A 25,206-nucleotide genomic window follows, 5' to 3' on the forward strand; every position below is an offset into this window, starting at 1 on the left:
TAAAAACAAAAGCCACTATGCTTCCTAATCACTTTATTCCCTCTACCTTATTATCTGCTAGTCTAAACTAATGTCACAGCTGCACTTTTCCAAGGGACTGTGAACTACAAGGTGAAATTTCCATAAGCTACCACACAGAGAGTGTCAGAGTGCAAAGTAAGACAAGTGTTAAATTACATTAATATCAACTATTGCAAGTGAGCTTTCAAAACATATAGAAATTGCTTTGCTGAAGAACTGTTAAAATATTCCACACCAACATCCATGAGGTGCTGAACTTGGAGCTTAAAATGTTATAAAACTCTGATTCTGAGAAGGAAAACTGAACATCCTCTCTTTTTACAAATTTCATCATTTGCTGTAGTTATTTTCATAGAATCACAGAATGCTTTAGGTTGGAAGTGATCTTAAAGACCATTTAGTTCTGAACCCCTGACATGGGCAGGGGCATCTTCCACTAGACCAAGTTGCTCCAAGTCCCATCCAACCTGTCCTTGAACACTTCCAGGGACTGGGGCATCCACAGCTTCTCTGGGCAACCTGTTCCAGTGCCTCACCACCCTCTGAGGAAAGAATTTATTCCTATTGCCTAATCTGAATCTCCCATTCTTTAGTTTAAAAACATTCCTCCTTGTCCTATCACTATCTGTCCATGTCCAAGTCACTCCCTCTCTTTTTTATAAGCTCCCTTTAGGTACTGGAAGGCCATGACAAAGTCTCCTCAGGCCCTTCTCTTCTCCAGGCTGAACACCATTAGCAAATAAACCTTTTCATAGAGTCTAAAGAACAATAAATATTATTGCTTTTCTCTAAGCTATTTCACTTGCAAATAAGAATCATTGAAGAATAGAATTGTTGTATAACATAGGGGGTGAGGAATTAGAAACAGAGAAAGGATGCAACAAATGATCACAGAACAACTAGGAAAAAATGTGGTTTGACTGCAAAAAAACATGTGAAAGATTACAACACAGTCATATACTTCTAAACTGAGACTTCAGTAGAGATACTCAGTTACATGTATTTAAGGGGTTTGCCATGTAATACACAGGAAAACCTCTCTCCACTCCTTTCAAAGGTAGGATTCTAGAAGTGACCTAAATACTCCTCGGGTGAAGAGCAGGAAGCTTTTGAGTTGTCTTAATACCACAAAACAGTTCATCATCTTATATGTGCTCAGTGGCATAGAATGCCTCTTTTCCATTGCAACTCCAAAACCCTGAAGATTTCTTTATTATGCAGTGGGTGACATGAAATGAACTAACTCAAATTCATTTTTGACTTGATGCTAAACTTTTAAAAAAAAAAAAAGGATAATTTAATCCAAGAGACCACATGTCATAACATCTGATTAGAAGTGTGTGAAATAGCTTGGACTACCTAAAAAAATCTTTACACACAGATGGAGCTCTAAGAATCCTAAACTGGTTTAGCTCATTATTTAGACAAAGAATAAACCCAAGAGATCTCTGCCTGGGGGAGAGGGAGCTGTGTCACGCTGTGGCTGCATCTTGTAACTGTGAGCCTGCAAATGGGGATGGGAGGAGAGCTAAAGCTCTTCCTGTCTCCCCAGTGTAAGTCCACCTGGATAAGCATGATTATTTACCTATTCCTCAATCACCTAACAAACACACAGATGACATCTGTTGATTAATACTAACTCTTTCAAGAGCTTGTTGATAAAATTTTCATAAAATTAATATAGAAGGACAAATATTCGTATCTGTTTAAAAGCCATTTAGCTACAGATGTGGTTTTTGCTTCACAAAATCTCTTTATCTCATCCCTGATTAATTGGCCTTTACTCTTGTTATTTGAGTAGGCAGCTTAACTGAATTCCATGTCTGCTATACTATACATTTATGGGAAGTAACCTAAAATACTGTTTTGCTGAGGATGACTCTTTAATCTATTTGATACAAAGAAGGCATTTGAAACAAAGCTGTGTAAAACAGAGGTCTGGGCAAGCATATCCACATATATATTTAGTCAGCCCAACACCAGGCATTTGTGCATACTTGACCTTATCTTTTTCAAACATGCCCAGTACATTATTTTTTTGTACAATTCAGCCCATGAGCACATATTTTGATTAATTATAGGAATATCCAAAATACCTCTGCTTATTTCCTGTGTTCTTCAGAACTCAGCAGGATATCAACAGATAGAGCTATTGTCAGGAAGTATCCTGAATTGCCAAGTGGCTGGAAAAACAAGAGTCCCTATTTTGACACAGTTCCTACTGGACCAACTGTCAGTGTGCAACATTTTGGCTCACCTTGCCATTATTAGATATAATCAGTTCCTTGAGTCCCCTGCTTGGCAGGCAGTAAAGAAATAAAACCTCACACTTCCTGGAGCAAGACAACTGTGAAGAGCAAAACAAACCTTTCTGCACTGTTGCCTTTTTATTAAAATCTGGTTGAACTTACCTTTTTTAAAAAATACAACACTTTTCTCTTTCTGGTATGCTAATCCCAAGTAGTTAAGTGCTTTGTTTCTCTCTAGGCATTTAATCAAGTAATTTCCCAAATCAGCATGTCTGTCCCTTAACAAAACAGTTCACAACAGATATTACCATGATCCCACATAAACACCAGCTGAGGAAAGATGGACTTTTATGTTCAGAACATTTCATAAACAGTCTGCAGTTTCCAAGATTATTGGAAATGCAGTGTTCAAGGTCCTCTGATTTTGGCAAGGACAGTGTAAGCTAAAGATCCTTTCACGTCTTAAAGCATCAGCTGACTAAGCCCACACTGAAAATGGAAAGAAATGTTTTTCAAAATTATTAGTAAAGACTTTACAAATCCTGTGGAATTCCATGATAATTACATATTTCCTTATTTTAGACATGAACTGCAATTGCTACAAAGAAATAACAAGACATGTCCTCTTATCTGCAGCCAGTTTTGTAAACCCTCTGAAAGCCACACAGACGCAGGTGAACAGTTGTTATGTCCAGTACTTTCTAGAAGGTAAATTCAATACTTGGAAGAAGTACATGTATTCATGCTGTTCTCTATCATCACACAAAAGAAAGCACTAATAGCATGAATATGAGGAAGCAGATGACAGATGAGAGAGAAGGGAGTATTTTGTGGTTTGGATTTTACAGGACTCAGATCTCAATGTGAAACAGCAGCAACTAGACCACTATCAAATTCTCCAGCCTTCTTTCAAACACTGCCATGAGGGTGAGCATTGTACACAACTGTCACAGATCATCCTGTCATTGCTATAATCATTGCTAATATCACCCTTAAAGAGTATTCACTAGTTACCTTCCTACTTTATTTCACCATCAGCAGTTAATGTGTACAAGGTTAAATTACAGTTCAGAGGCAGAAATTAATACTTCAAAGAGAATGCCTGTTCTCATACTGGAATGGCAGCAGTAATCAGATTATTCAGGTAATTACCTTTTAATATACAATACCTCTGCATATCGAACAGCATTAGAGATATCCCTCCACTACCTAAGTATTTTTAATAGAGATGATTTCAATTTCTCTATTCTCCTATTCTTTAGCTGCAGAATATAAGGAAAACTCACTGCACACAGGAAAACCTTTCGTGTGTTCTCTGATTCATATTCTATGACTTCCAAACTGAAAAAGTGTTAGACTACAAAAGTTAAAATACTAAGCCACAACTGCCCAACAGCCTTATCTATAAAGGCATTTTTCTGAGGCACAGACCAGCTTGGATTCCATTACACTGGATCTACACTGGCCCAACAGACAATCTATGACACAGAATGTATGACAGAAAATGCCCAGGTAATTTATCACTGCATGGAAAACTTTGTGCACAGGGACAGTTATCTTTCTGCTCTCACAGAAATGAAAATAGGGTTTATAGTAGCAAAGTATTTATGCTTGCAAGTAGATCATACCGTAAACAATTTACTAACTATCTTTATTTCTCCCCTTCTCAAATAGCAAATATCATCTAAAGAAAAGGTATCTTTATCATGAAAAGATAAGATTAAATCAATACAAACAATCTAGAAACATTATTAAATCTCAGAGAAATAATGTGATCAAGAGAATGCTCTTTGTTTCATATGTTAATTTTGCTCCTAGAGAATATAAATAACCTGGGTATTCCCATACCTAAATTTCTGGATTTAGAACTACTGGGCTTTCACTTCAGTCCGTTTGTAATGAATCTACTTACAGGGTCTTTTTTTGGTTTACAAGGATACAAAGTTTACAGTTTTTAATGTCTTAATTTATAGTTATAATGTAGACAGGGAAAAATGGTTTCATAAATCTACTTTGACATAAACACCCTTTCACCCCACTAAGTGGCCCCTTACTCCTGGATGTCTTTGCATTCTCTGAGTACCTCAAGGAACTCCTCGCTCCTGACAGTTCAATAGGCTTCCAAAATTCCACGTTGTGCACATGCTCATCATAGACCCACTCTGAGCCCACCTTACCTCCTCTGTGAGTCCTGTAAGACTCAGTCTAGGAAACCTGATTACATTATTATGCACACTGATGGCTTCTGGCTAGCAGGTTTGAATTTGTTGGCTTTTCCTTAGTATAAGGTGGAGGAGGTACCACCCTGGAATTGTTGCCTGGCTACTGAGGGACAGCAACTCAGTTGTCTCTTCACCTGGTGGGATTCACATCCACAACTCTGTCTCCCAGTGGCATGGAATTAAAGCACACTCTGATTGCAAGGCCACAAGGCAGGCTTGGCATCTTCCAAGACTGCACAGAAATGGGACTACTGTGCAAAATTAAAATCCCAAACCACACCAAACCAATGAATAAATAACCAACAAAACCAACCAACCCTGAGCCACCTGAAAACAACAACAACAAATCCATGAGTTCAGAAGGAAAGCAAACACGAACATAACTCACTATTCTATTTAGAGTACTCAGGTGAGAGTAATAAATCTTTGATTTTTGTCCCTGTAGCTACTATTAACTAACAGAATAAAACAATCACTAAGTAAAAACTAATAATCCCTCAAATGGTACCAAAATAAAGAAATACCTTTTTCAACTGAATGCTCTAAGAAATCTGCAATGCAATCACAGTGTCATAAAAACACAGTTGTGAGAGAGACTGAGAAATCACCTCAGCTACCCCTGAAAATATCTAATTGTCTTATTCCTTCCAGCAATGGAAATTACACAGCCTTTATAGGTAACCCATCTCCATATTTATTTGTCTTTAGTAATAAAAAGATTTAACTGAAACATCTCTTCCAACAGTGTGAATCCATTCACTATGCTTAGTTCACTCTCTACCCAACTCTCTGCAATAACCTTTTATACATTTGAAAAGTTTTATTATGATTTTCCTAAATAATATCTTCTCTCAACTGAAAAAATCCAATTAAGTTCTTGTATAAAGGCTGGGCACCACAGCCACTTGAAAAGAGTGAATCCTGCTCACTTTTTTCAAAGAACACCGCTGGGCACCACAGCCACTTAAAAAGAGTAAATCCTGCTCACTTTTTTCAAAGAACACTACCCAGCTAACAGGTATCTTCAGGTATGGAGTTCGGACCACTGGTGTCCTTGTCATTCTGTTCCAGCTTTCTAAGAGGAGTTCAAATGCAAATGTTTGTGATTAGAATTTCTCATTAACTCAGAGCTCTCAGATGGCTCTGTGGTCAACTTGGAGCCTTTTCCACCCTTTGAGATGCATACTTTGGCACTGTACACAGAGCTTAGCTACCTAACATTGGGTTGTGTATTCTATTTCAGGTTCAAGAATCTAAAACTTAGGACATATACATAATTTGCAGATATCTGAGATGCCTGTAGCAAACATTGGAACATAGTGACAGCTTCAAGATTAAAATGTTTTAAGTAAGTTCAGAGCCATAAATAATATTTTGGAATATATTGGAAGAGGCCTCTAGGATCATCGAGTCCAACCCTACCATGGTTACTAGACCATGGCACTAAGTGCCTCATCCAGTCTCATCCTGAAGACCTCCAGGGCTGATGAATCCATCACCTCCCTGGGCAGCACATTCCAATGCCTGATTACTCCCTCTGTAAGAAATATCTTCCTAATATCCAGTTTACACATCCCCATTTGTATGGCTAGGCTGCCCTCAGGACCCTTGATGGAGGGTATCACTATGCTCTGCTGGATGCAGCTGAACTCATCACCACTAGAGATCTCCAGTTCTCTGAGGCAGATTCTAAAGAGACAGAGGAAAGGATGTACCCAAATATTTTAGGTATAGCTTGATTCATCGGAACTCTGAAGCAGTACTATCCCAAATCAAAAAAGCACTCAGGAAGGAAAGTAGGCATAAGTCAGGTAAGATGAAATCACATATTTAGGGTGTGCTTAGGTACTTAGCTAAATCTAAGTACTTTTCCTGGATTTTGACCCAATATGGTCAATATAAGTACATACTATGATGGAGGAACAACAACCTGCTGAGAAGGGTGACAAAAGAACAGTTCAAAAGACATTCGTATTCATTGCATCTCTAACTAGGAAAGAAATTGCAGACCACCTAAAAGACTGTAACCCTATTTTTCAGCATCTATCTTTGCAAATGATTTTAAGATATGCCCATCAGCTGCATCCTAAATTCAATTACTTATTTTTGATTTATTGTGTAAAAGCTATATTAAAGAAGTGAGAGCAATTTCATCCTGAGGGTTGTTGTCATTTGGATGTCTAATGGCAGTTAGGTCACTTGGCTGGTCAGACAGCTGCCAAGACAGCTCTCGTCATCTTCAGCACTGGAACAATGATTTGGATTTAAAAGGGCTATATCTGTCATAGGACATCAAGACAATATAACACAAGGTGATCTTGCAGGTAGCTGGAATCCATTATATCATGAATTTTCCAAAGTCTAGACAAGGCTTGAAACTTCACCATGTGTCCAGTAGCAAGTGTGTCATTAAGGTAATGCACTCTTGGTGCTCATGTAATAGCAGGTGTTGACCTGTCAGTTAAGGCTTACTCTTCATAGGCCATAAGGCAGCACTCACTGTAAAATAATTTTGGTAATACCTTACGATCATCGTCACAGAGACAGGAGAACAGTAGGAATAGTACTAAGCATATACAATTGAACATTAAAATCTCATCAATTAAAATTTACATCATCTTGATTTTAGCTGGCAAAACTGTGTTAAATGACCAGGAAACATATTGGCAGAGATGAGCTTGGACGTTTTACTGACCAAAACAGCCAGTAGAAGCAAATCTACAGCGAAGTCACCAACAGACAGCATTTTTATTTTATTCCATGAATTCTATAGAATAGATTTCCATGAACTTTATTCCCATGTGAAAAGAAAAGCAACCACACTTAAAACACATGAGACCAAGCATGACATTATCCAGTAACTTACATTAAGTGACCAGCTAATGCCCCATCCCTGGGAGTGTTCAAAGCCAGGTTGGATGGGGCTTTGAGCAACCTGGTCTAGTGAAAGATGTCCCTGCCCATGGCAGAAGAGTGGACTAGATGATCTTTACAAGGCCCTGTTCCACCCAAACCATTCTGTGCTTCTGTAGTAATTAACAGCAGCTTCTGAGGGTTCTATCTGAACAGCAATTTCAAGATAGTCCTGTCAAAGAGAACACCCAGCAAACAGCTGAGCACAGTGCAGGGATGCCCAGGGTGGGGGAGGCTGTGTTACTGCTGAAACGAGCTGTCTCTGAAAGTTCACCATAGGAGTACAAGATCACAGCCCAGCCCTGCCAAGAGGTTTGCCTCTCACCTGGGTTCAGTGGGTATGGTATTGTACATGACACTGAGTTTTAACACGAACATTAGTACCTCCATTCAGCCTTCTACTGCACTGTATTAGACACAGCTTGGACTGACACATATTTATGCATCTCTACCTGCACTGCTGACCAGTGTAAAGATTCCATATGAAGGATGTTTAACAGAAGCATGGATCTAACAGGTTTCCAAGAGAGATGCCTATCTCTAGGGTCCCAGAGACAGGCTGAGTCACAATACATCATTGCCTAACCAAATTATGAAAGGAAAGCATTTATATATAAGGGATCTTAATTCAATCAGAAACTCATAGAGCTCACCTCTTTGCAGAAACTGCCCACCATGTGTATTTGTTGCCAAATGCTATAAAAAGCCTGAGAGGTTTTTCAAAAGGTTGGATTTCAGACAGAAGGCTTTAGCCTGAAGGGCAGCAAAGGAACGGAGGTATGTTTCAGTGAAGAAGTTATGAAGCTTAGAGAAAGAAGTCAATAAACTGGTATAAAACTTAGCTGGACTCTGAAGCGTGGCTCAGATTTCTGTGCAGTAATATATTCTTCACTATTTATGATTTAATAATCATTACTGTAGGGATTTTTAGATGCAGAAAACTGGCTAAAAGATACCAACTGACATACATTCAGAAGCTGAAATGCTATCAGACACTAACATTAACTTAATTGTTTTTCTTCTGAGAGGGAGCTTCAGAAACTAATCCATTCTTTATAGATCTCTTAGGGAAAAAAACTTTTTTGTCAAGGTCTTCCAATTGTCCAAAATATGTTAGAAAGGATTTACAAATAGCAACAATGTGCAATTCCTTCAAACAGAACAATACATTTGCTATGCCCTTTGGTACATCTCTTGCACAGATTTTAAAGGATTAAGACCCAGAGAAAACCAGGTGACCAAGAGGAGATGGAAGGGTTGTTATGTATTTTCCTCTTCTCATAACTTGCTTCTAATACCAATGGAGTGGAATCAGCTACAATAAAGTCAATTAACTAACTGTTGACCCTAAAGATTTTATTTATCTGCAGTGGACTAGGAGAGATGAATAAGTATCTGGGATGGGAAAGCATCGGTGAAGCCTGTAATTTTATGTCTTTTCTTCAGTGCTAAGGAAACTCAGGACAAAATTTCCAAAATCCAAGGTGAGTTCACTAGGAACTGATCCAATAGGAGGAATTAAATTTGTCATTACAGATACAGATGCCTACGTTTGAGCAGCCCAGACCTACTTTGCTGTCAATGGTGAGAAATCAACACTTTTAATGGACAATTGATCTATATAACACAGGGAACATCACCAATAGGTCAAGTAAATCTCTTCAAGTATATGACAGACATCCAAGGTTAGATGAGATTAAACACAGCCTTCATGTTTTCTGTGATTAATAACAGTCGTATAATAAATTAAATAGAAAGTTGCTTCCAAGCATTAGCTTTCCTGAAGCTTCAGTCAGCAGAATCATCATGTAATGATTTTGTAGACACACCATGACAATTCTGTCTGATAAAAATATTTGCCTGTAATATTTCATTAAATTTAAAGTTACCATGTAGCAACTGTAAGAGGCTGAAGGCTGCCAGGAGCTGTGAGATTGCTGAATAGAATGGTATTTCTGGAGCCATGCCCAGAGCTGAGACAAAATTTGACTCATCTTCATGCATACATTTCCAATATACCACCAAACTAAAATAAGGATCGGACTCCATCACGAGGTTCTAGCGGTATCAGGTTAGAGCTAAGAATTTATTACAATATCAATTATTTACACTTTCAAGTGACTCTAGAAGGAAGGTTATCTTCCCATGGATAAATTTGTTGGAATGTTTGTGATCTTGAATTGTGTTCTCCCAGAATGCACATGCCTCAAGCACCGATTCGGCTATTGGTAGCAGAGTAATTATATTTTGAGCTTTGTTTTGTTTCTTTATATGACTTCAGAGCATACTCACAAATACACTCCATCCCTGGCAGTACTCAAGGCCAGGCTGGATGGGGTTTTGAGCAACGTGGTCTAGTGGGAGGTGTCCCTGCCCATGGAAGGGGGTTGGAACTAAATAGTCTTTAAGGTCCTTTCCAACCCAAATCATTCTAGGATTCTAAGATTCTATGACCTACTGAAGTGGGTAGAAAATACTGTGGTCGGGAAGGCTATGTCTGCAAATATTTAGAGATGGTAGGAGAAGAATTGAGCTTGACCATTCATATATATTTTGGCTTTCATTTTCAGCTAACCATCTTCCAACAAAAAAATGGAGACAAAAAGATAAATGAGAGAGGTGAACAAAGAGAAAATAAGAAAATTGCATGACACTTACATGACATCATTCTGCTCAAACAGCTTTGTAACAGCATTTTATTGAATCTTTTTCTGACCTATCTGTTCAGTAGCAAGAATGTCTTCCCATCTGCCCTGTCATTTACTGAATGCTCATGCACTTTTGAGTACAAGGAGAGTCTTAGTCCCAAGTGAGACTTTTAGGCATCACCATGATACAAACAATAAGAGATACATTCAACCGCTAAGTAAATAATATTCCAGCTTATTTTTGATAGTTAATCTTTTGATCTGCATGCTGAAGGGGTCAATAAACAATAATAATCTGGATATGGAAATAATAAAAACTTTTTGATAAATTACCAGAGTACCACTTTTCCCAAATAATACACCCATCTTTAAAAAGAAATGGTGAACAATAATACACTGAGGAAGTTATCAGCAAACACTGCTTACTGTGTATTATTGCATCAGCTTTAGCCACAAGGCTCATATCGGTCAGTTGGATTGCAACACTTCAATATGTGGTAATTACCACAGTGGAGAAGAAAAGGCTTAGAAAGACAGAAAGTGGTTATAATTCATGGTAGTAAAACAGTATTAAGAATAGGTACTGTAGCAAAATAGTGTCTTTTGTAATCATTATGCAGCAATACAATAGTTTAGGTTATTCTTACTGTTTAGTCTAATTACTATTTAAAAATGCAACATTTACTCTTACCACTGAGCAGCCAGTGTGGAAAATATATCAGTGGTTTCAGGTTCTTGGAACAGTTTCAAAAGTTCTGGTTCAGATGATAAGTCAGCAAGGATCCTTAATTCAATATGGGAAAAATCTAGAAAACAGAGTATTAAAATAAATCTATTGCTCTAAAATATAAACAGATCTGCGTTTTAACCAAACTATCACAAATTAAAATGTAAGCCTGAAGTGTTCAGTCAGTTCCTCATGCACAAAATAGGCAGATGCCTGTAAGAAGCTTATCCTGAAGAAGATATATTCCAGCTATGGATCACAAGGTGTCTGATTCCTTCATTATCTTCATGTGTCAATTAATCTTATTAGCTCTTTGTTTCTACTGACAAGGCTTAAATATCATCCACTTCTGACACATACTAAGGAGTACACATCACATAACAATATTAATTGCTACTAAGGGATTTGACAGCCTTGTAAAATATGTCATCCAAAAGAGAGGGGGGAAAAGAGATGGCAGAACTACAAATATAAATATGCATGAGAATAACAATGCATATTATCTTACCTGCTGCTAAAAACGTACATCCGTTTTTGGAAACAAACAATGTTCTTGGGGAAATAGTTATTATGTCCTCTTCTTTTCCTAGAGAGGAGATAGATATTTAAGTGCCAAACACCAGTCCAAAAATCCTGTCTTGCAAAACATAGGAGGCTGCAAATGACGTACCAAATACACAACTAACACCACAGAAGTGGCAGTGTAAGCATCACAGCAGAGCACCAACTGCCACTGTCACACTTACTTCACTTTACCAGTCATGTACAACTTCATCTCCACCATCCTTGCAGTACTGCTCACTTCCTTTCTCAAACCCAAACCCTTCCCAAAACACTAGCTAAGAAATACCTACAATAACTGACATTATTCACAGATCACTTCATAAAGAAGGCATTCATAAAGAAGGGTCTATAAAAATAAACTAAAATAATGTATTTCTTATCACTGAACATGCTTCAGCAATGTGTTAATAACTAAATTCTGATGGTTACAGGTGGTAGGGGAATAAAATATTGAGGAGACACAGCTACCATAGACAACCAGAGTGTAATGAGACAAACCCCCAGTAATATCATGAAGCACTAACATACATTGTCAAGGTACTAGAAACTGAGTGCATTCTGGGACTAACAGTTGACTTGGTGTAGAAAGGGATGGTGGGGTTTGAAATGCAACAGAATCAGTCTGGTCAGGATAAAAGTGGGAAAAACAAGTGTCTTTGTACAGGAATGAAAAGCTTAGAAATACATTTTTGAGAAGATATTATAAGACCATTAACAAAATTCCCAGAAAGGCCCATGGGTCACACTTATGCACAGGCTACAGGTTTGTATAGTCCCTGCTCACAGTTTTGTGTAACAACTTTTAAAAAGTACTTATAAAAATGGATCATGTCGATAAAATAAAACTACTGTCAAAATTTTCCATTCTCTTCCATAGCCTCCTGTTTTATGATCTGCATTTCCAATACAGGGAGTGAGTAGCTGTGAAAAGGCAAAGCCTTAGCTGAGAACCAAGTGCCACAATGAGCAGCACCGCCCAGCTCTGGCTGGAGGCGTTCAAGGAGCAGTGTGTGTGTTCCAAAGTATCTCTCTTATTTTTGAGTCTGCTGTTGTGTGGTTTCTCTCTTCATCACTTGGCTCACTTTTTTCTAGACTTTACTTAGATTCTCTCTGAATCATCTACCTGAAGTCCACTTCTGCTATCAAAAGCAACACATCTGATTAACTAGTGGTGTTTAGTTGTGAGTGTGGTTAAAATGACCAGCTTTAACATCTTCTCAGGCAAAGCCTTATGAGCTGAATGCACATAAAATCATCCCTAGGATATTTAAAGGATAAAAGATGCATAATTTCATCTGTAAAAAGGATTTTGTAATGTAAAAAATGAGGGAAACAAAAAAATTCTGTAACTATTTAGATCAGTGCTGAAACAGCAAATTTTATTCAGGAACAATGAGGAAAAATCATCAGTCTAAATGACAACACATAACTAAGCATCAATCATCTATTCTGTTGTTTAATGCTGGAGTTATCTGTCTGCTTTAAAATATAACTCAGTAAAATAATGAGATAAAACTGCCTTTTAATGTTAATAAAAACATAGCTTACCTCTTATGTACTGTTTCTTTGCAATTTTAAGTGGATGTTTAGAGATCCCTTGAATGTTCTACAAATAAGAAGAATAAAAATGCTTTGTAAGTTAAACCTGATGAAAACATGTTTATGAACAGTTTATAACCAGTATAAGAGCATTGGTGATACTAGTGTCAATGAGTTTTTCCCATATAATGAATAAGATTAACCACTTGGCCTCTCAAAGGAATCTTCACACTCCGCAACTACAGACACTTTTGAATATTGCTCTTCCTTGCGAACTGGAAGCTTCTTACAGTGATTTGTCTTTGGAAGTTCTTCCATATCCTAATCTCTGGATGAGCCATAGAACATAATTAGCAACCCATTAAGAAGACATTTCTTCTGTTTTAACATGTGTTTTTTAGACACATTGCATTGCTTTTCAGAAAATAATACATGAGAGCATTGTCTTAAGGCTAAGGGAACAGAGTGTTCTTCAAACTTTAGAAGTTTTCCTAATATTTAGTCCCACCTTCTTGAAATGCATGATAAATTAAAGAAGGAACTCTTTATTGACTACAGCCCATCAGTCAAAGCTAAAAGTGAGAGCAAAGTTTATCAATCAACATGCAGGACTAGGAACAGCAGAAGACTTTCTTTCAAGACCTGAGTTCATACACCTCCAGCAAAGCATGAAAGACAACACATGACAGTTCCCTTCTGTTCTGGATGCCTCTTCATCCAGAAAGGTAACACACAACAAGAGATGTGTATCAACCTCTGATTTCATGAAGTCATGCAATTAATTTGCAAGTAGTTCAAGAATTGGATGAACACACTAATATTATGTAATACTGGGAATTCAGGGGGTAGGAATAGTGCTGTGTAATTTCCAAAACAGAATGATCATTTTCTATGCAGTTTTGAACTCAAAATTGGTTTTTTTTAAACTTAAGAGGGATGTAATCAGACAGCAAAAGCTGCTGAAATTTAAAGCAGAAGTAAAAGAACAAAATCCCCAAACAAGAACAGTATAATTTCTAGTCTTAGTATCATCCTTAAAGACCTACAATCAAAAGAATTAAAGTTGAACACCTGCCATAGCACAGTAGAAAGAGATAGGAAACTACAACATAATATGCAGAATCATTTCACAGCACAAGGAAAACCTAGAAATACTGTTCTCAATCCATCAGTACCGTTTGACCCAGAAGAAACACTTGCCAACTCCAGTACTGTATTCTTTAGCTTCTAGAACCATTTAACAATACAGTTGTGGCAATGCTTATTGCAATGCATATTTTGAAATCATATTCTGAAAGAAGTGGTGATTTAACCTGTGCACAAAACTAACACTCCTATTGGCAACTATTGATTTCTGTGAACAACAAGCTGGGGAGGATCAGTGCATGCTCGAAGAAATAATGCACAGTTTGAGTGGCCATGGAAGCCAGTAGATCCTTAGAAAATAAAGTCCTTTATTATGTACCTGAACATGAATGTGGGAGCCTAATTTTACACATTTCAAGAAAACAAAACACATTTTAATTCTGATTTACAGAATCATTCTTACAGTACAGATCATTGTATGGACTTTTCATTGTGCCTGACACTGCTACTCTGACATGTACTTAGCAAGATAACTCTTTAACCTGTGCTGGAGGCATTTTATAGTTATTCTCAGTGATTAGTGTTCCTTATCTCATTAGCTTCAAAATCCTGATCAAAGTGAAAAAACCCAACCCAAACATATTTTGAAATCTATCTCCAATGGTAAAAATAAATCACTCTGTTGCCATATTGTTTTCACTGAGAGCATATGCACAACATCTGCTTTCAATGCAATTTTAGAAGTGCTACTAATAATTTTGAAAAACACTAGCAAGTAATTCCAAGTGCAAAATGTCCTCTCACTTGTAAATTAGTCAACAACTCATAATTTGATAGCATCTTCACAAAACAGATAAGTCAAGAAACATTAAGTTGCAATGTTCATTTTTAAGCTCTTGGAATAGCTCAACACATTCCTCTCATCTAATTTTAGATGTCTTTAGGCTAGTTGTTGGTCTAAACTACCTGTCTAGAATCCCTCTATAGCCAGCAGAAAAAGACAGGAATCTCCAGTGGGCAGTTCAGTCTGCGTAAGACACATACTAACAAGATGTCCTAAGACTCCCCTGGAGGTGATGTATTCTAAGGCATAGATCACCAAATCTGATGAGATAAACTTACTCTAGATATTAGAAAGGATAGAGAAATAAAGAGAACATCCATTTCCTCTGCTTGGGTCAGATGGCTGTTTTATTGTATCAGGAGTGGAAAATTAATGTGGCTTTGGATAATGATTATTACCACCTTGGACTACATAATACAGAATGTATTTTTGCATTTATTTCAAGTATTTCTGCAAAACCTTCACAGATCCAATCTGAGATGCGACTTAACCCTCATTGTTAGAAAAGGGCTTCAACATCTTGTTAGAAGTTATAAAGAAACCAAATTGCACTCTCTGAAAAATCATGCACCAGCAGACAAGAAGGAATACGCTTGAAATGACGTGATGGAAAAACTAGTTGTGAAAGATAACTATTAATACTTCTCTTCATTGTTGCTGAGTGAGGGGGAAAAACGGTTAAGCTATTCTAGCAGATGATTAACAAGAAAACCCTAGCATTATTTAAAAATATATTAAAAAACATTAAAAAATCCAACACCATAATCCAAAATTCATTTCCAGAGGTTCCAGTTGCTAGAAGGATAGATGAAGCCAAGGTCCCAGTTTCAATTATGTCTGAAAGGCTGTGATGATCAGGGGACGTTTCTGAATACTGGAAGAACACCACTGTTACTCCTTTCTTCCACGAGGGCAAGAAGGAAGATACAGAAAACTACAGGCCAATCAGTGTCTCCTAAGTTCCCAGGAAGATGATGGAGCAAATAATCCTAGAAAATATCTGCAAACATATTAAAGTCAAGCAGATTAGCTGTGGTAGTCAGTATGGATTTAGAAAAGGGAAATCACGCTTAAGCAGCAACAGCCTTCTGCAATGCAGTGAGCAGCTCTGTCAATGCAGGGAGAGCAGGAGGACAGCAGATGTTGTTTACCTTGACTCCAGCAAGGCTTTCAAAACAGTCACTCATAAGAGCCTCAGACAAGCTGATGGAGTACAAGTTAGGCAAGTGGACAGTGAGGTGGGCTGAAAGCTGGCTGAACTGCTAGGTTCAAAGTGCTTTGGCAAGTGGCACAAAGACCACCTAGAGGCCAGACCCTACCGGAGTACCCAGTGGCAAATACTGCCCAACACCTCCATCAATGACCTGGATAAGAGGACTGAGTGCAGCCTCAGCAAGATGGCAGGGAATGCAAAACTGTGAGGAGTGCTTGATATGTAAGTGATTCAAAGGGACCTCAAGAGTCTGGTGAAATGGACTATCAAGATCCCACAGAGTTCACAGACTGGAAAGCAGCTTTGCAGAAAAGGACCTGTGGATCCTGGTGAAGAACAAGCTGAACATGTGGTTCATGGCCTTTGTTCCCAGGAAGGCCAACAGTATCTTGGACTCTATAAGGTCCTGCTGGCCACACTATCTCTGATACAAGCCAGGATGCCACTGGCCTTCTCTGCCACCTGGGCACATGCTAATTCATGTTCAGCTGCTGTCAACCAGCATCCCCAGGTCCTTTTCCACTGAGCAGCTTTCCAGGCACTCTGTCCCCAGCCTGCAGGAGCTTGTTGTGACCCAAGGGCAGGAGTCAGCACTCTGCCTCTTTGAATCTCAGGTCATGACTGGTAGAAAGCTGAAGAAAACCCCCTACCCTTCCAACTGTATCCTTTACTTTTTAATCTCTTTGTCATCAGTGAAGCCCTTTTTCCTTCTCCACTACACAGATTAAGTGACTAAAGATTAATTTTGGTAATATAGTTGCCAAACTTAGAGGAAAAAAGCACTGAATCCAATCTGCACTGAAGTAATTTTGGATACCATACAGGCTGTCTGTCTTTTTCCTGGGTGTCCAATGCTGACACCTTTCTTTGGCAGTGGAACTGCCACACAGGGTCCTAGCACTCCATCAATTCATCACTTATTTTGCAATTTCAGTTACTTGACACATGTTGCCAGCATGTAGATGGTTTCTGGATCACTGTTTTTTAGTTAAACTCTTCAGAAGACATCATGCTGGAAAAGCAGCATGGCAGAAAAAAATAAATCTCACAAAGAACACCAGATTAAAACCTTACATGTTGAAAAACAGACTGCTGATTTATTTCCTCCTACCTCCATAATGTGATGTTTTGCCACTATAATCCATACTGACTGAAGTTCCTGATGCATTCTTAAGTCTAGTGTTTTAGCAGACAACTAGAAATTTGTTTTCTTGGTTCTGAAAATGCCTATATTAAAAGTTGTTCTATTTTGCAGGTGAAAAAGTGTAGATTCTTGCCTGTGCTGTCAGCTTCTATATACAGAACCATTCAGAAGCAATGACAGACTTCACTTTGGCAAGGAGACTCAGAACTGATGGACTTGTGACGTCTCGGTTAAAGCCTCACAAACACAACTTCAAGCCTTGCAAAAAGGATGCTCTAATCCATAAGGAGTCACTGTATCCAAGGGGAGTAGAATTATAAGTAAAAACAAAACCTAATCAAAATCAAACAAATACACAGTTTACCAGTTTGCTGTGTTCCTGCTCAGTCAGTTATATCCTCTGTTGAGCTTTCCATTTTTGGTATCCAAAGTTCTACATCTACATTTGCCATTGATTCTTTTATTCCTTCCTAGGATAAAAACCAGTGTGCTACTGTGGTTCTTTCAAAGCACAACAGTGCACAGACATATATTGGATAAATTACCTTTGAAGTCACTATAGTTAGACTTCACCTAATCATTGAGGCTGGTGGTGCATTTTAATTACTTCCTACTCTATGTCAAGTAGGGTTGTTGCTCATATTTCTGATGTTATAATTCCCCTTTCAGTTTCTTACATTGATTCAGCTAACCTATACCTCTCTCTTCCTCCCCATATAGATTTTCAGTAGCATAAATTCCTATTTTTTGAGCAATTAACCTCTGTCAGCCCCAGTGACTCTCAGAATAGGTGCCCATGTGCATACACAAAGGCATCAATAGCTATATGTATATTCTTATTTTTTACTAGAAAATGGCTCATTAATCTACTAACTGCTTAAATCCACGTTCCTAAATATCTATGGAATATGTCTGTATGAAGACCTACACGCTGCAGGGAGGAGAGCAAAAACAGTGTAACAGTTACTGAAATAAATGGGAATGCACAGAGGTGGCTGCAGACTATTCTATGGATATTTGATCTGACTAATTCCCACACTGTTCTACGGTCTTACTTAAAATTAAGAATTGGAGACAAAACTTTCTACTGAGATAGGAGTATCCATTCACAAATGTATACACGATTGATGTGTCAAGAGGAAAGACCAAAAACAGCCAAGGAGTTAGACCGAAGACATATAAGGAAGGAGTTAGACCAAGTCAAGTTATCATGTACATGTCCTTTGATGTGGTGACTAATCCACCTGCTGTTAGTGAGGCATAGTGCCAAACACTAGAGCAAAGGAAAGGAATTCATTATTGTTTTATTGTGTCTACCAATGCCAACAAGTAGCAAAAACTAGTTGCATTTGTTCTAAGCAAGAAAATTTACAGGGATTGTGATCTTGTTAGATTTAATTACTCTAATAGCTGTTGCTTCAGGAAACCAATTAGTTTCTCATACTTGAGAAAAACACAGATTTTTCTCTTCTGTTTGAAAAAGGTTCAGAGTAGCAAAATTCTAGTTTGTCTCATTAAATGTAGCACTCCAGCAAAAACTGAAGCATTATAAGTCCAAAAGTTTCTGGAGTTTCTCTTAGTTTCTTCATCTCCATAAAGTTTATGAAAATAATTAGGCCACAACTATTCTCTTTGAACAAGAACTTAGCTCTACACAATGAAACACAAAGTAAGTTTTCAAGTCCATGGCATCTGTTTGATGACTAACACAATACTACTTTTGGAGCAGAAGACAGACTTCAGTCTGTAAGACCAGACTTCATTACAAGGATAATAGATACGTAGATGACAACTCCTTTGAGCTTTATATTTCTAATTGATTTTTTCTTTTTATTCTTGTAGTGAATTTTTTCCCCTCTACTTATTTCCAAAATTTTTCCATCTTTCTCAGTTGTCTTTTCTTGCTCTACATGCGACCACACCTATTGGCAAATTGTGTTCTCACAGCTCAGCTAATCAATTTGAGAAGAAATGTCAGCACAGATTCAATGCGCTGCTTCCTTAACCATCAACACTCTGCTTGCTCCCTTGTTAAAGGCCAAAGCTACTGGAGAACAAGCAAGGAAAACTGCACCCTGTCCAGGAGCATTCTTGCAATGCAGAACAAGACGACTTTGAATCCTGAGGGCAGTCACAACATCAAATTCACTCAATTTGTCTGGCACCTCCAAAGTCGGAGGCAACTCACTCATGAGAAGTTACACAGCAGAAATAAGTAAAACAAATCTCTTCAGATTCTTCTTTTGGAAAATTGTCACATTTAATTACTGCCCAAAGCAGCATTTATTTATAATTGTAAAGAAATAAACAGTTATTTTCTGTGACTTCTCTATGAAACACGATATCAAGGCAGCCTGAAGATCTAATTTTTAAAATACAGCATGAATGTCAATAAATACAGGAAACAGGAAAATGAACCAGATCACCATAGCAATGCCAGCGTGGTGGGGATGTGTACTTGCATTCCTAGGCAAATCTTGACTTGTCTGCAATTGCCACCTAGTGGCTAGCTGAAAATTAAGGACATCTATTTTCCTTGTCAAACCCACAGTATACAGACTTCTGGGAAAGGATTTCTTCATTTTTGGCACTAGTTACCGTTTTCCAGCAGAGAACAATCATTCAAAGGTAACACACTCCCCTCTTGCCTTACCCAGCAGTGCAGAATTATCAAGGTTTTAGATGTCAGACAAGTGGGAAACTTAGAAGCAATTAATCCCCTTCTCACAAGCTTGAGTAGCTTTCAAAGTGAATACAAGGGAAGAAAAAACCCAAAAAGGGCAACCAAAATTACTGATTTCTTCCTCCAGAAAGTTGGCCATAAGAAGTGTATTTGATTTCCTATGACTAATCCTCTTTCTGCCATATTCTTTGAAATTTAGACCTCACAATGACCTCAGGTAATAAAGATGTGGCAGCACATGAAGAAGGATTTGAGCGATTTTTAAAACAACAAAAAACATTTTACTAACTTATTGACTTGACATGTTCTGTGACAAATTATTTTGTTGAATCATGGGTTCAGCCCAGGTTCTTGCTTCCAGACTGACAGATCACTAGCCTTTGCACAGCAAGCAAGGGAGTTTGTACAGACACAGCTCTTTGCATCTCACAAGAGACAAAAGTGCTTTTGTTTCCCATATATAAACTCACCAAATCTCATTACTTATTTCATTTAATTTTCCTGAAAGAAAATTATCTCAGAATATTAGCTTTGTTAAACTAACGTTAATTAATATGAGAAGCTCTTAAACTCTGGGATGAACTCCAAGAAGATATGATTTGGTTTTGCTGAAAAAAACCCCAGTGCTAAAGCATAGAGATAACAACACTATGAGTGGCAGCTACAGCTGGCAGATATTGTATGGTTGTATATTAGCTGCATGTTATTGCTTTAAAGTTAACAGTCTCAAGGGAATATTGTCCAAAGGTACAAATACCAGACCTCCAAACACACAAAAAAGATTTCCAGACTGGAAGAATGTACTGTCTAAGGAGAAGATGTAACAGCTGTTTGACAAAAAGGGTAACATTTAGCATCTCAAACAAGATTGTTCCACATACTGAGGAATTTATGGAGCATATGTTAGCAGGGAATTCCTCTTAAAAGGCTGTGAACAGGAGGCTGACTGAAGGAGTTAAAGGAAAGCTAAACAAGCAATGTCTCTCTCTTTGCTCGCAGTGAGGAAAGGACAATTCCTGATTTCACAGAAGTTCTTAACTGTAAATTCCTAAGAGCCACATCCAGCAGGTGATCAAGCTAGCACAGGACAACTAAGGACAACAAAGCCACAGCGAGATGAGCTGTGTCCTATCCTGTCCATCTTCAGTGACCCTTATACAAACCACCATTTGTTTTCACTGTGGTTCCCAACCTGAGTGAGTGCATCCATCTCCAAAACTCTGGGTGAAATTTTCTGAGGTTTTGTAAAAGATTGCTGAGGAAATGAAGAACTGGCAAATTTACCACTCATTGACACGGGAAAAAAACAAACTGTCAGCAGAGAAAGCTGAATGTAATAGGGATATAGAGCTACAGAGATAATTTTCCTGAAATTCTTTGGAATTGCAATAACACAGCTTTGGAAAATCATTACTGTGTGAAAACTGGACCATCCAAGACAAGAATTCTCTTTTAATGTACCCAAGTTTTGATCTTCCCCCACAAACAATTTTCTTTTTATCATTCTTCATTCCTGTCCCTTCCATTTTTTTGTCTTGTCAGACCTCTCAGATCTTTTGAAGTAATTTTTCCTGAGATACAGATTGGAAGAAGATTGTACAGTAGAAGAAAACTATATAGCAAAATAAATTATTTAAATATTTATGTTAAAACAGTGTGAAATCTATGCTGAGATCAGAAGTAGACTATATTTTGTCCTTGTAAAAAGGAATTCAGACATTAGAGGGATACAGTAACACTTCTCACTTTGGAGATTTTGCAAGACAAGACATAATTTGTGTGTCTGAGATTTTTGTTTTATTTTAATTGTCCTCTCAGAACATAAGTCTCCAAGCTTTGAGAATTTCCTAAAAGTATACATCTAAAACTCCCACTGCTGGAACACTTCATATGAAGAACAAAAAAACCCAAACCTTCAGGCAGAATTTCTAAAATCTTAACTCACAAGAGGTACCAACAGGCTACATAATATGTACACAAATATGTAAACTACTATAAAGATCATATATATATTTCTGCACATTGCTGAAGATTCAATCTGAGCAACTGTCTTATGGATGAGGACAGGGAAAAGGACCTCAGGAGGACATGGGTTCCATTACACTCAGAGCTTTCAGAGGTACAAGGACTGTTGATCAAGGAACATATCAGAGGATGCTGCATATGCCAATCTCAGGATTAAGAAAAGTGCCCAGCCAGGAACTGAAATATGAATGGATAAACAGCAGAAGGACAAAGACTGTGATAGACTACAAGTGAATGGCACTACTTGTCTCTTGTAACCAAAACACCATGCTAACATTGCTTTTAAACTACTCTAAAATTACATGGAATCAGACAGTAAAATTCCAAGAGACAACACGATGCATAGATTAACTTCTCTAACAGAATACTGCAAGTAGTAGATATTACTATAATTACCTCACTTTAAAACACCTTTTAATTTGCAAGGTAGTGAAAGCTACATTAATCAAAACAAGCTGCTTTTTAGCAAAGATTATGCTGATTTGTTTCTTGTTAGCTATGTGCTCCAGTCACACTCACATTATAGAGAACAGTAACCTGGCAGTAGCACTAGCTTTATTCCAGAATGGATTTCTGAAACATGATCAGGGCATAGTTTTGGCTTCTACCTGCAGCAGTTTCCAAAACTTGCTGGCAAAGGCCATTCAAAGGATAAAATGAATTAACATATAATCAGCAACACCCAGTCAAGAGCACTAGATGCTCAAGTGCTGACAATTGAATTTATACATAGCATATTGACATTTATTATCTTTGAATTTTAATGAAGCAAGTGGCAGTATGCACTGCCATCATCTCTCCAGCACAGCAAAATTTTCGAGGAACAATTTTTCTCCCATTTCTACAAATCTAAGCTTCTCTGAGGATTTTTTTGCCAGAGTCTAAAGAAGAGCAAAGAAGGAATTCAGCCTCCATAGTCAATATTTCATAATGTGCTAAAAATACTTTAGCTGGCATTATTTCAAATTGTATAGTCTTTCATTTTTGAGCTGTCAGTTTTAATTGCTCTGTTTATTTCTGTGCTTATGTCCAGCTTGGAGAAGAAATAACATCAGACTCTCTATCTTATCCTGTATAAATAAAATGTAAGGGTTTTTTATGTTGATTAATTCATAGAAGCAGATTTATACTGGCTGCATGTTCTCTCTCTTTAAATAACACATAGAACAATTATACATATAAATATAATCCCAAATAGGAATGAAGTTATATACAGGATTGAATTGCTCTTGTCCCTGCAGAATGACTGCTCAGATGATGCTACAAGCTTTACTGAGCCAAATGATGCTGTAAAATGCAGTCCAAGTATCGGATATTTCACTCTCAGCATGAGATAAATCAATCTATACAAACCAGGAGCATTAAACAGAGAATTCCAAAGGTGTGCATGTGTCATAGAAAAGGACACTGTGTCCTCAAGATGCTAAGACAACAAAGGTCTGTGATGAAGAAACCTTATTCTGCATTTGGTAAATAAATCAACACAATGATGTTCTGGAGCATCAGACATTTCTGTTATCATACAACCAACAGTGACTTTCCATACTGTAGCTGTCACACTAATACCTAAGAACATTATGTAGTAATGTTAAAGTAGTGCACTTATCTTTAAGTACAATTTCCCTAGCACAAAACACCAACTGTGATGAGTGAGGAAAAAAGAGGAAATACAGAGCTTCTGTCTCCAACACTCTAAGTACAGTTTCTTTAAGTGTTGAAGCCTTCACTATGATAACCTTCTAAAAAAAATAAAGCAACAAGAAAAGAGACTGCAAAAACATCAAAACTCATAAAATGAGATACTGTGTTAGTGCTATTAGTGCAGTCATAATCTCCATGTGACTCAAGAGTATTTGAATAAATATACTGAAAACAAACATGGCACAAATTATGTTCTGAATGCAATAGATGCTCAAGGAACACTGACCAACCACAACAAACAGCATGAGCACTGTGGCTTTCTCTATCAGCTTATCAACTCATCTGAGCATAGTAGTTTGTACTGACTAGAAAATACAACATTAAATTGCTTTGATGCAAAGGTCCAAGGAAACACATAGACATCTTCCTGTCTGTTATGACAACCTACTGTTGTTTTAGTGAAGTCTGTATCAGGGCATACTTCATAGAATCACAGAATCATAGAATTTAGGGGTTGGAATGGACCTTACAGATCATTCAGCCTAGAAGGCATTATAAAAGACTTTGATAAGATGTTTTATATGAGCTTGTAATATGTCTGTTGTGGCTTTATCCCCAGTGCTTTCCAATAAATAGACTCACTAAAAAAAATAAAAATAGAAGACACACCCAAGACATGCACATGTCAGACCCATATTGTCTGTCCATTTAAAGTAAACATTCTTTTCAGCTGATGGTGCATGAAAACAAGTTTACAAAAATGATACTGCTAACAGTGCAGTTCCCAAAGCAGCCAAGTCATTGGTTCATTTTGGGGTGGGAGGAAGAACACACACTCACATCCCTGCTCCCAGACTTGGTGTCTGGCTCCTCACATTGCATCAGCTCTGCCAAACCTTCTAACAGCTGTGAAGGAAAGGGATGGGGCCAAAACAGGACACTGCAAATTTGCTCTCCACTATTGAAATACTTTGTAGAACATCCTGTTTCTGTTGGAATCCAATTGTGACTACAGACTTTAAACTTTCAGAAAGAGGATTTGTAGTATATCCCAGATCAGCCTGTAGCTGCGATGAGGCCTTGGACAAAATACCTGAAATTTGAGAGGAGTCACAGTAGTTTTGGTAGCACAATTCTGTCAGCCCTCCCTTCTGGGAGTGCACACATGGGTTTGCTAAGCGTGTAAATCCTATCGGGATAGTGCTACAAAAGGCAGACAAACAAGCAGCATCTCATCCACACTGCCCAGAAATAATCCCAAAACTATGCCAAAACTACATTTCCATTTTATCTCAGAGAAAATTGGTTTCTTCAGTATAAAACACATCCCTGAAGGGAAGTAACACGGATACAGTATGGATAATCAGAAACACTGGTTTGCTAAGTTAATTGGCAAGAACAGGCTCATTTTTGATGGCAATTGCTCAGAGGGGTCTCTACTTCAAGAGATTGTCTCTCCCACTAGAATGGAAACCAGATGGGTAATTTATTATTCATATTTAAACACAACTTCCAACACACATTTTTGACTAAACAGGTGTGAAATTCTCTATTATTCATTCACTACCAGAAAATCTTACTTATATCTGTTGAAGAGACAGATATTTCAGGGGGTTTTATGATCCTTCTTTAAGCACATTAACACTGAATATACCCTAATTAGCTTCCTTTTCAAATCACATTCCTG

At 37.7% G+C, this 25,206-nt stretch overlaps 1 protein-coding gene across 1 annotated transcript in view; it reads right to left on the reverse strand.

Moving 5' to 3' along the window:
• POLN (polymerase (DNA directed) nu) overlaps window positions 1-25,206 on the reverse strand; it is a 92,346-nt gene that overhangs the window by 41,859 nt on the left and 25,281 nt on the right. The window contains exons 16-18 of the mRNA XM_009080278.1: window positions 12,893-12,950; window positions 11,289-11,366; window positions 10,745-10,859 (exon numbers count right to left, since the gene is read on the reverse strand). Coding sequence (XP_009078526.1) covers window positions 10,745-10,859; window positions 11,289-11,366; window positions 12,893-12,950 — 251 coding nt within the window. The remainder of the gene's footprint in view (window positions 1-10,744; window positions 10,860-11,288; window positions 11,367-12,892; window positions 12,951-25,206) is intronic.

This window comes from Acanthisitta chloris, unplaced genomic scaffold (genome assembly GCF_000695815.1).
Source record: "Acanthisitta chloris isolate BGI_N310 unplaced genomic scaffold, ASM69581v1 scaffold16518, whole genome shotgun sequence".
In the NCBI taxonomy this organism is placed as follows: Eukaryota; Metazoa; Chordata; class Aves; order Passeriformes; family Acanthisittidae; genus Acanthisitta; species Acanthisitta chloris.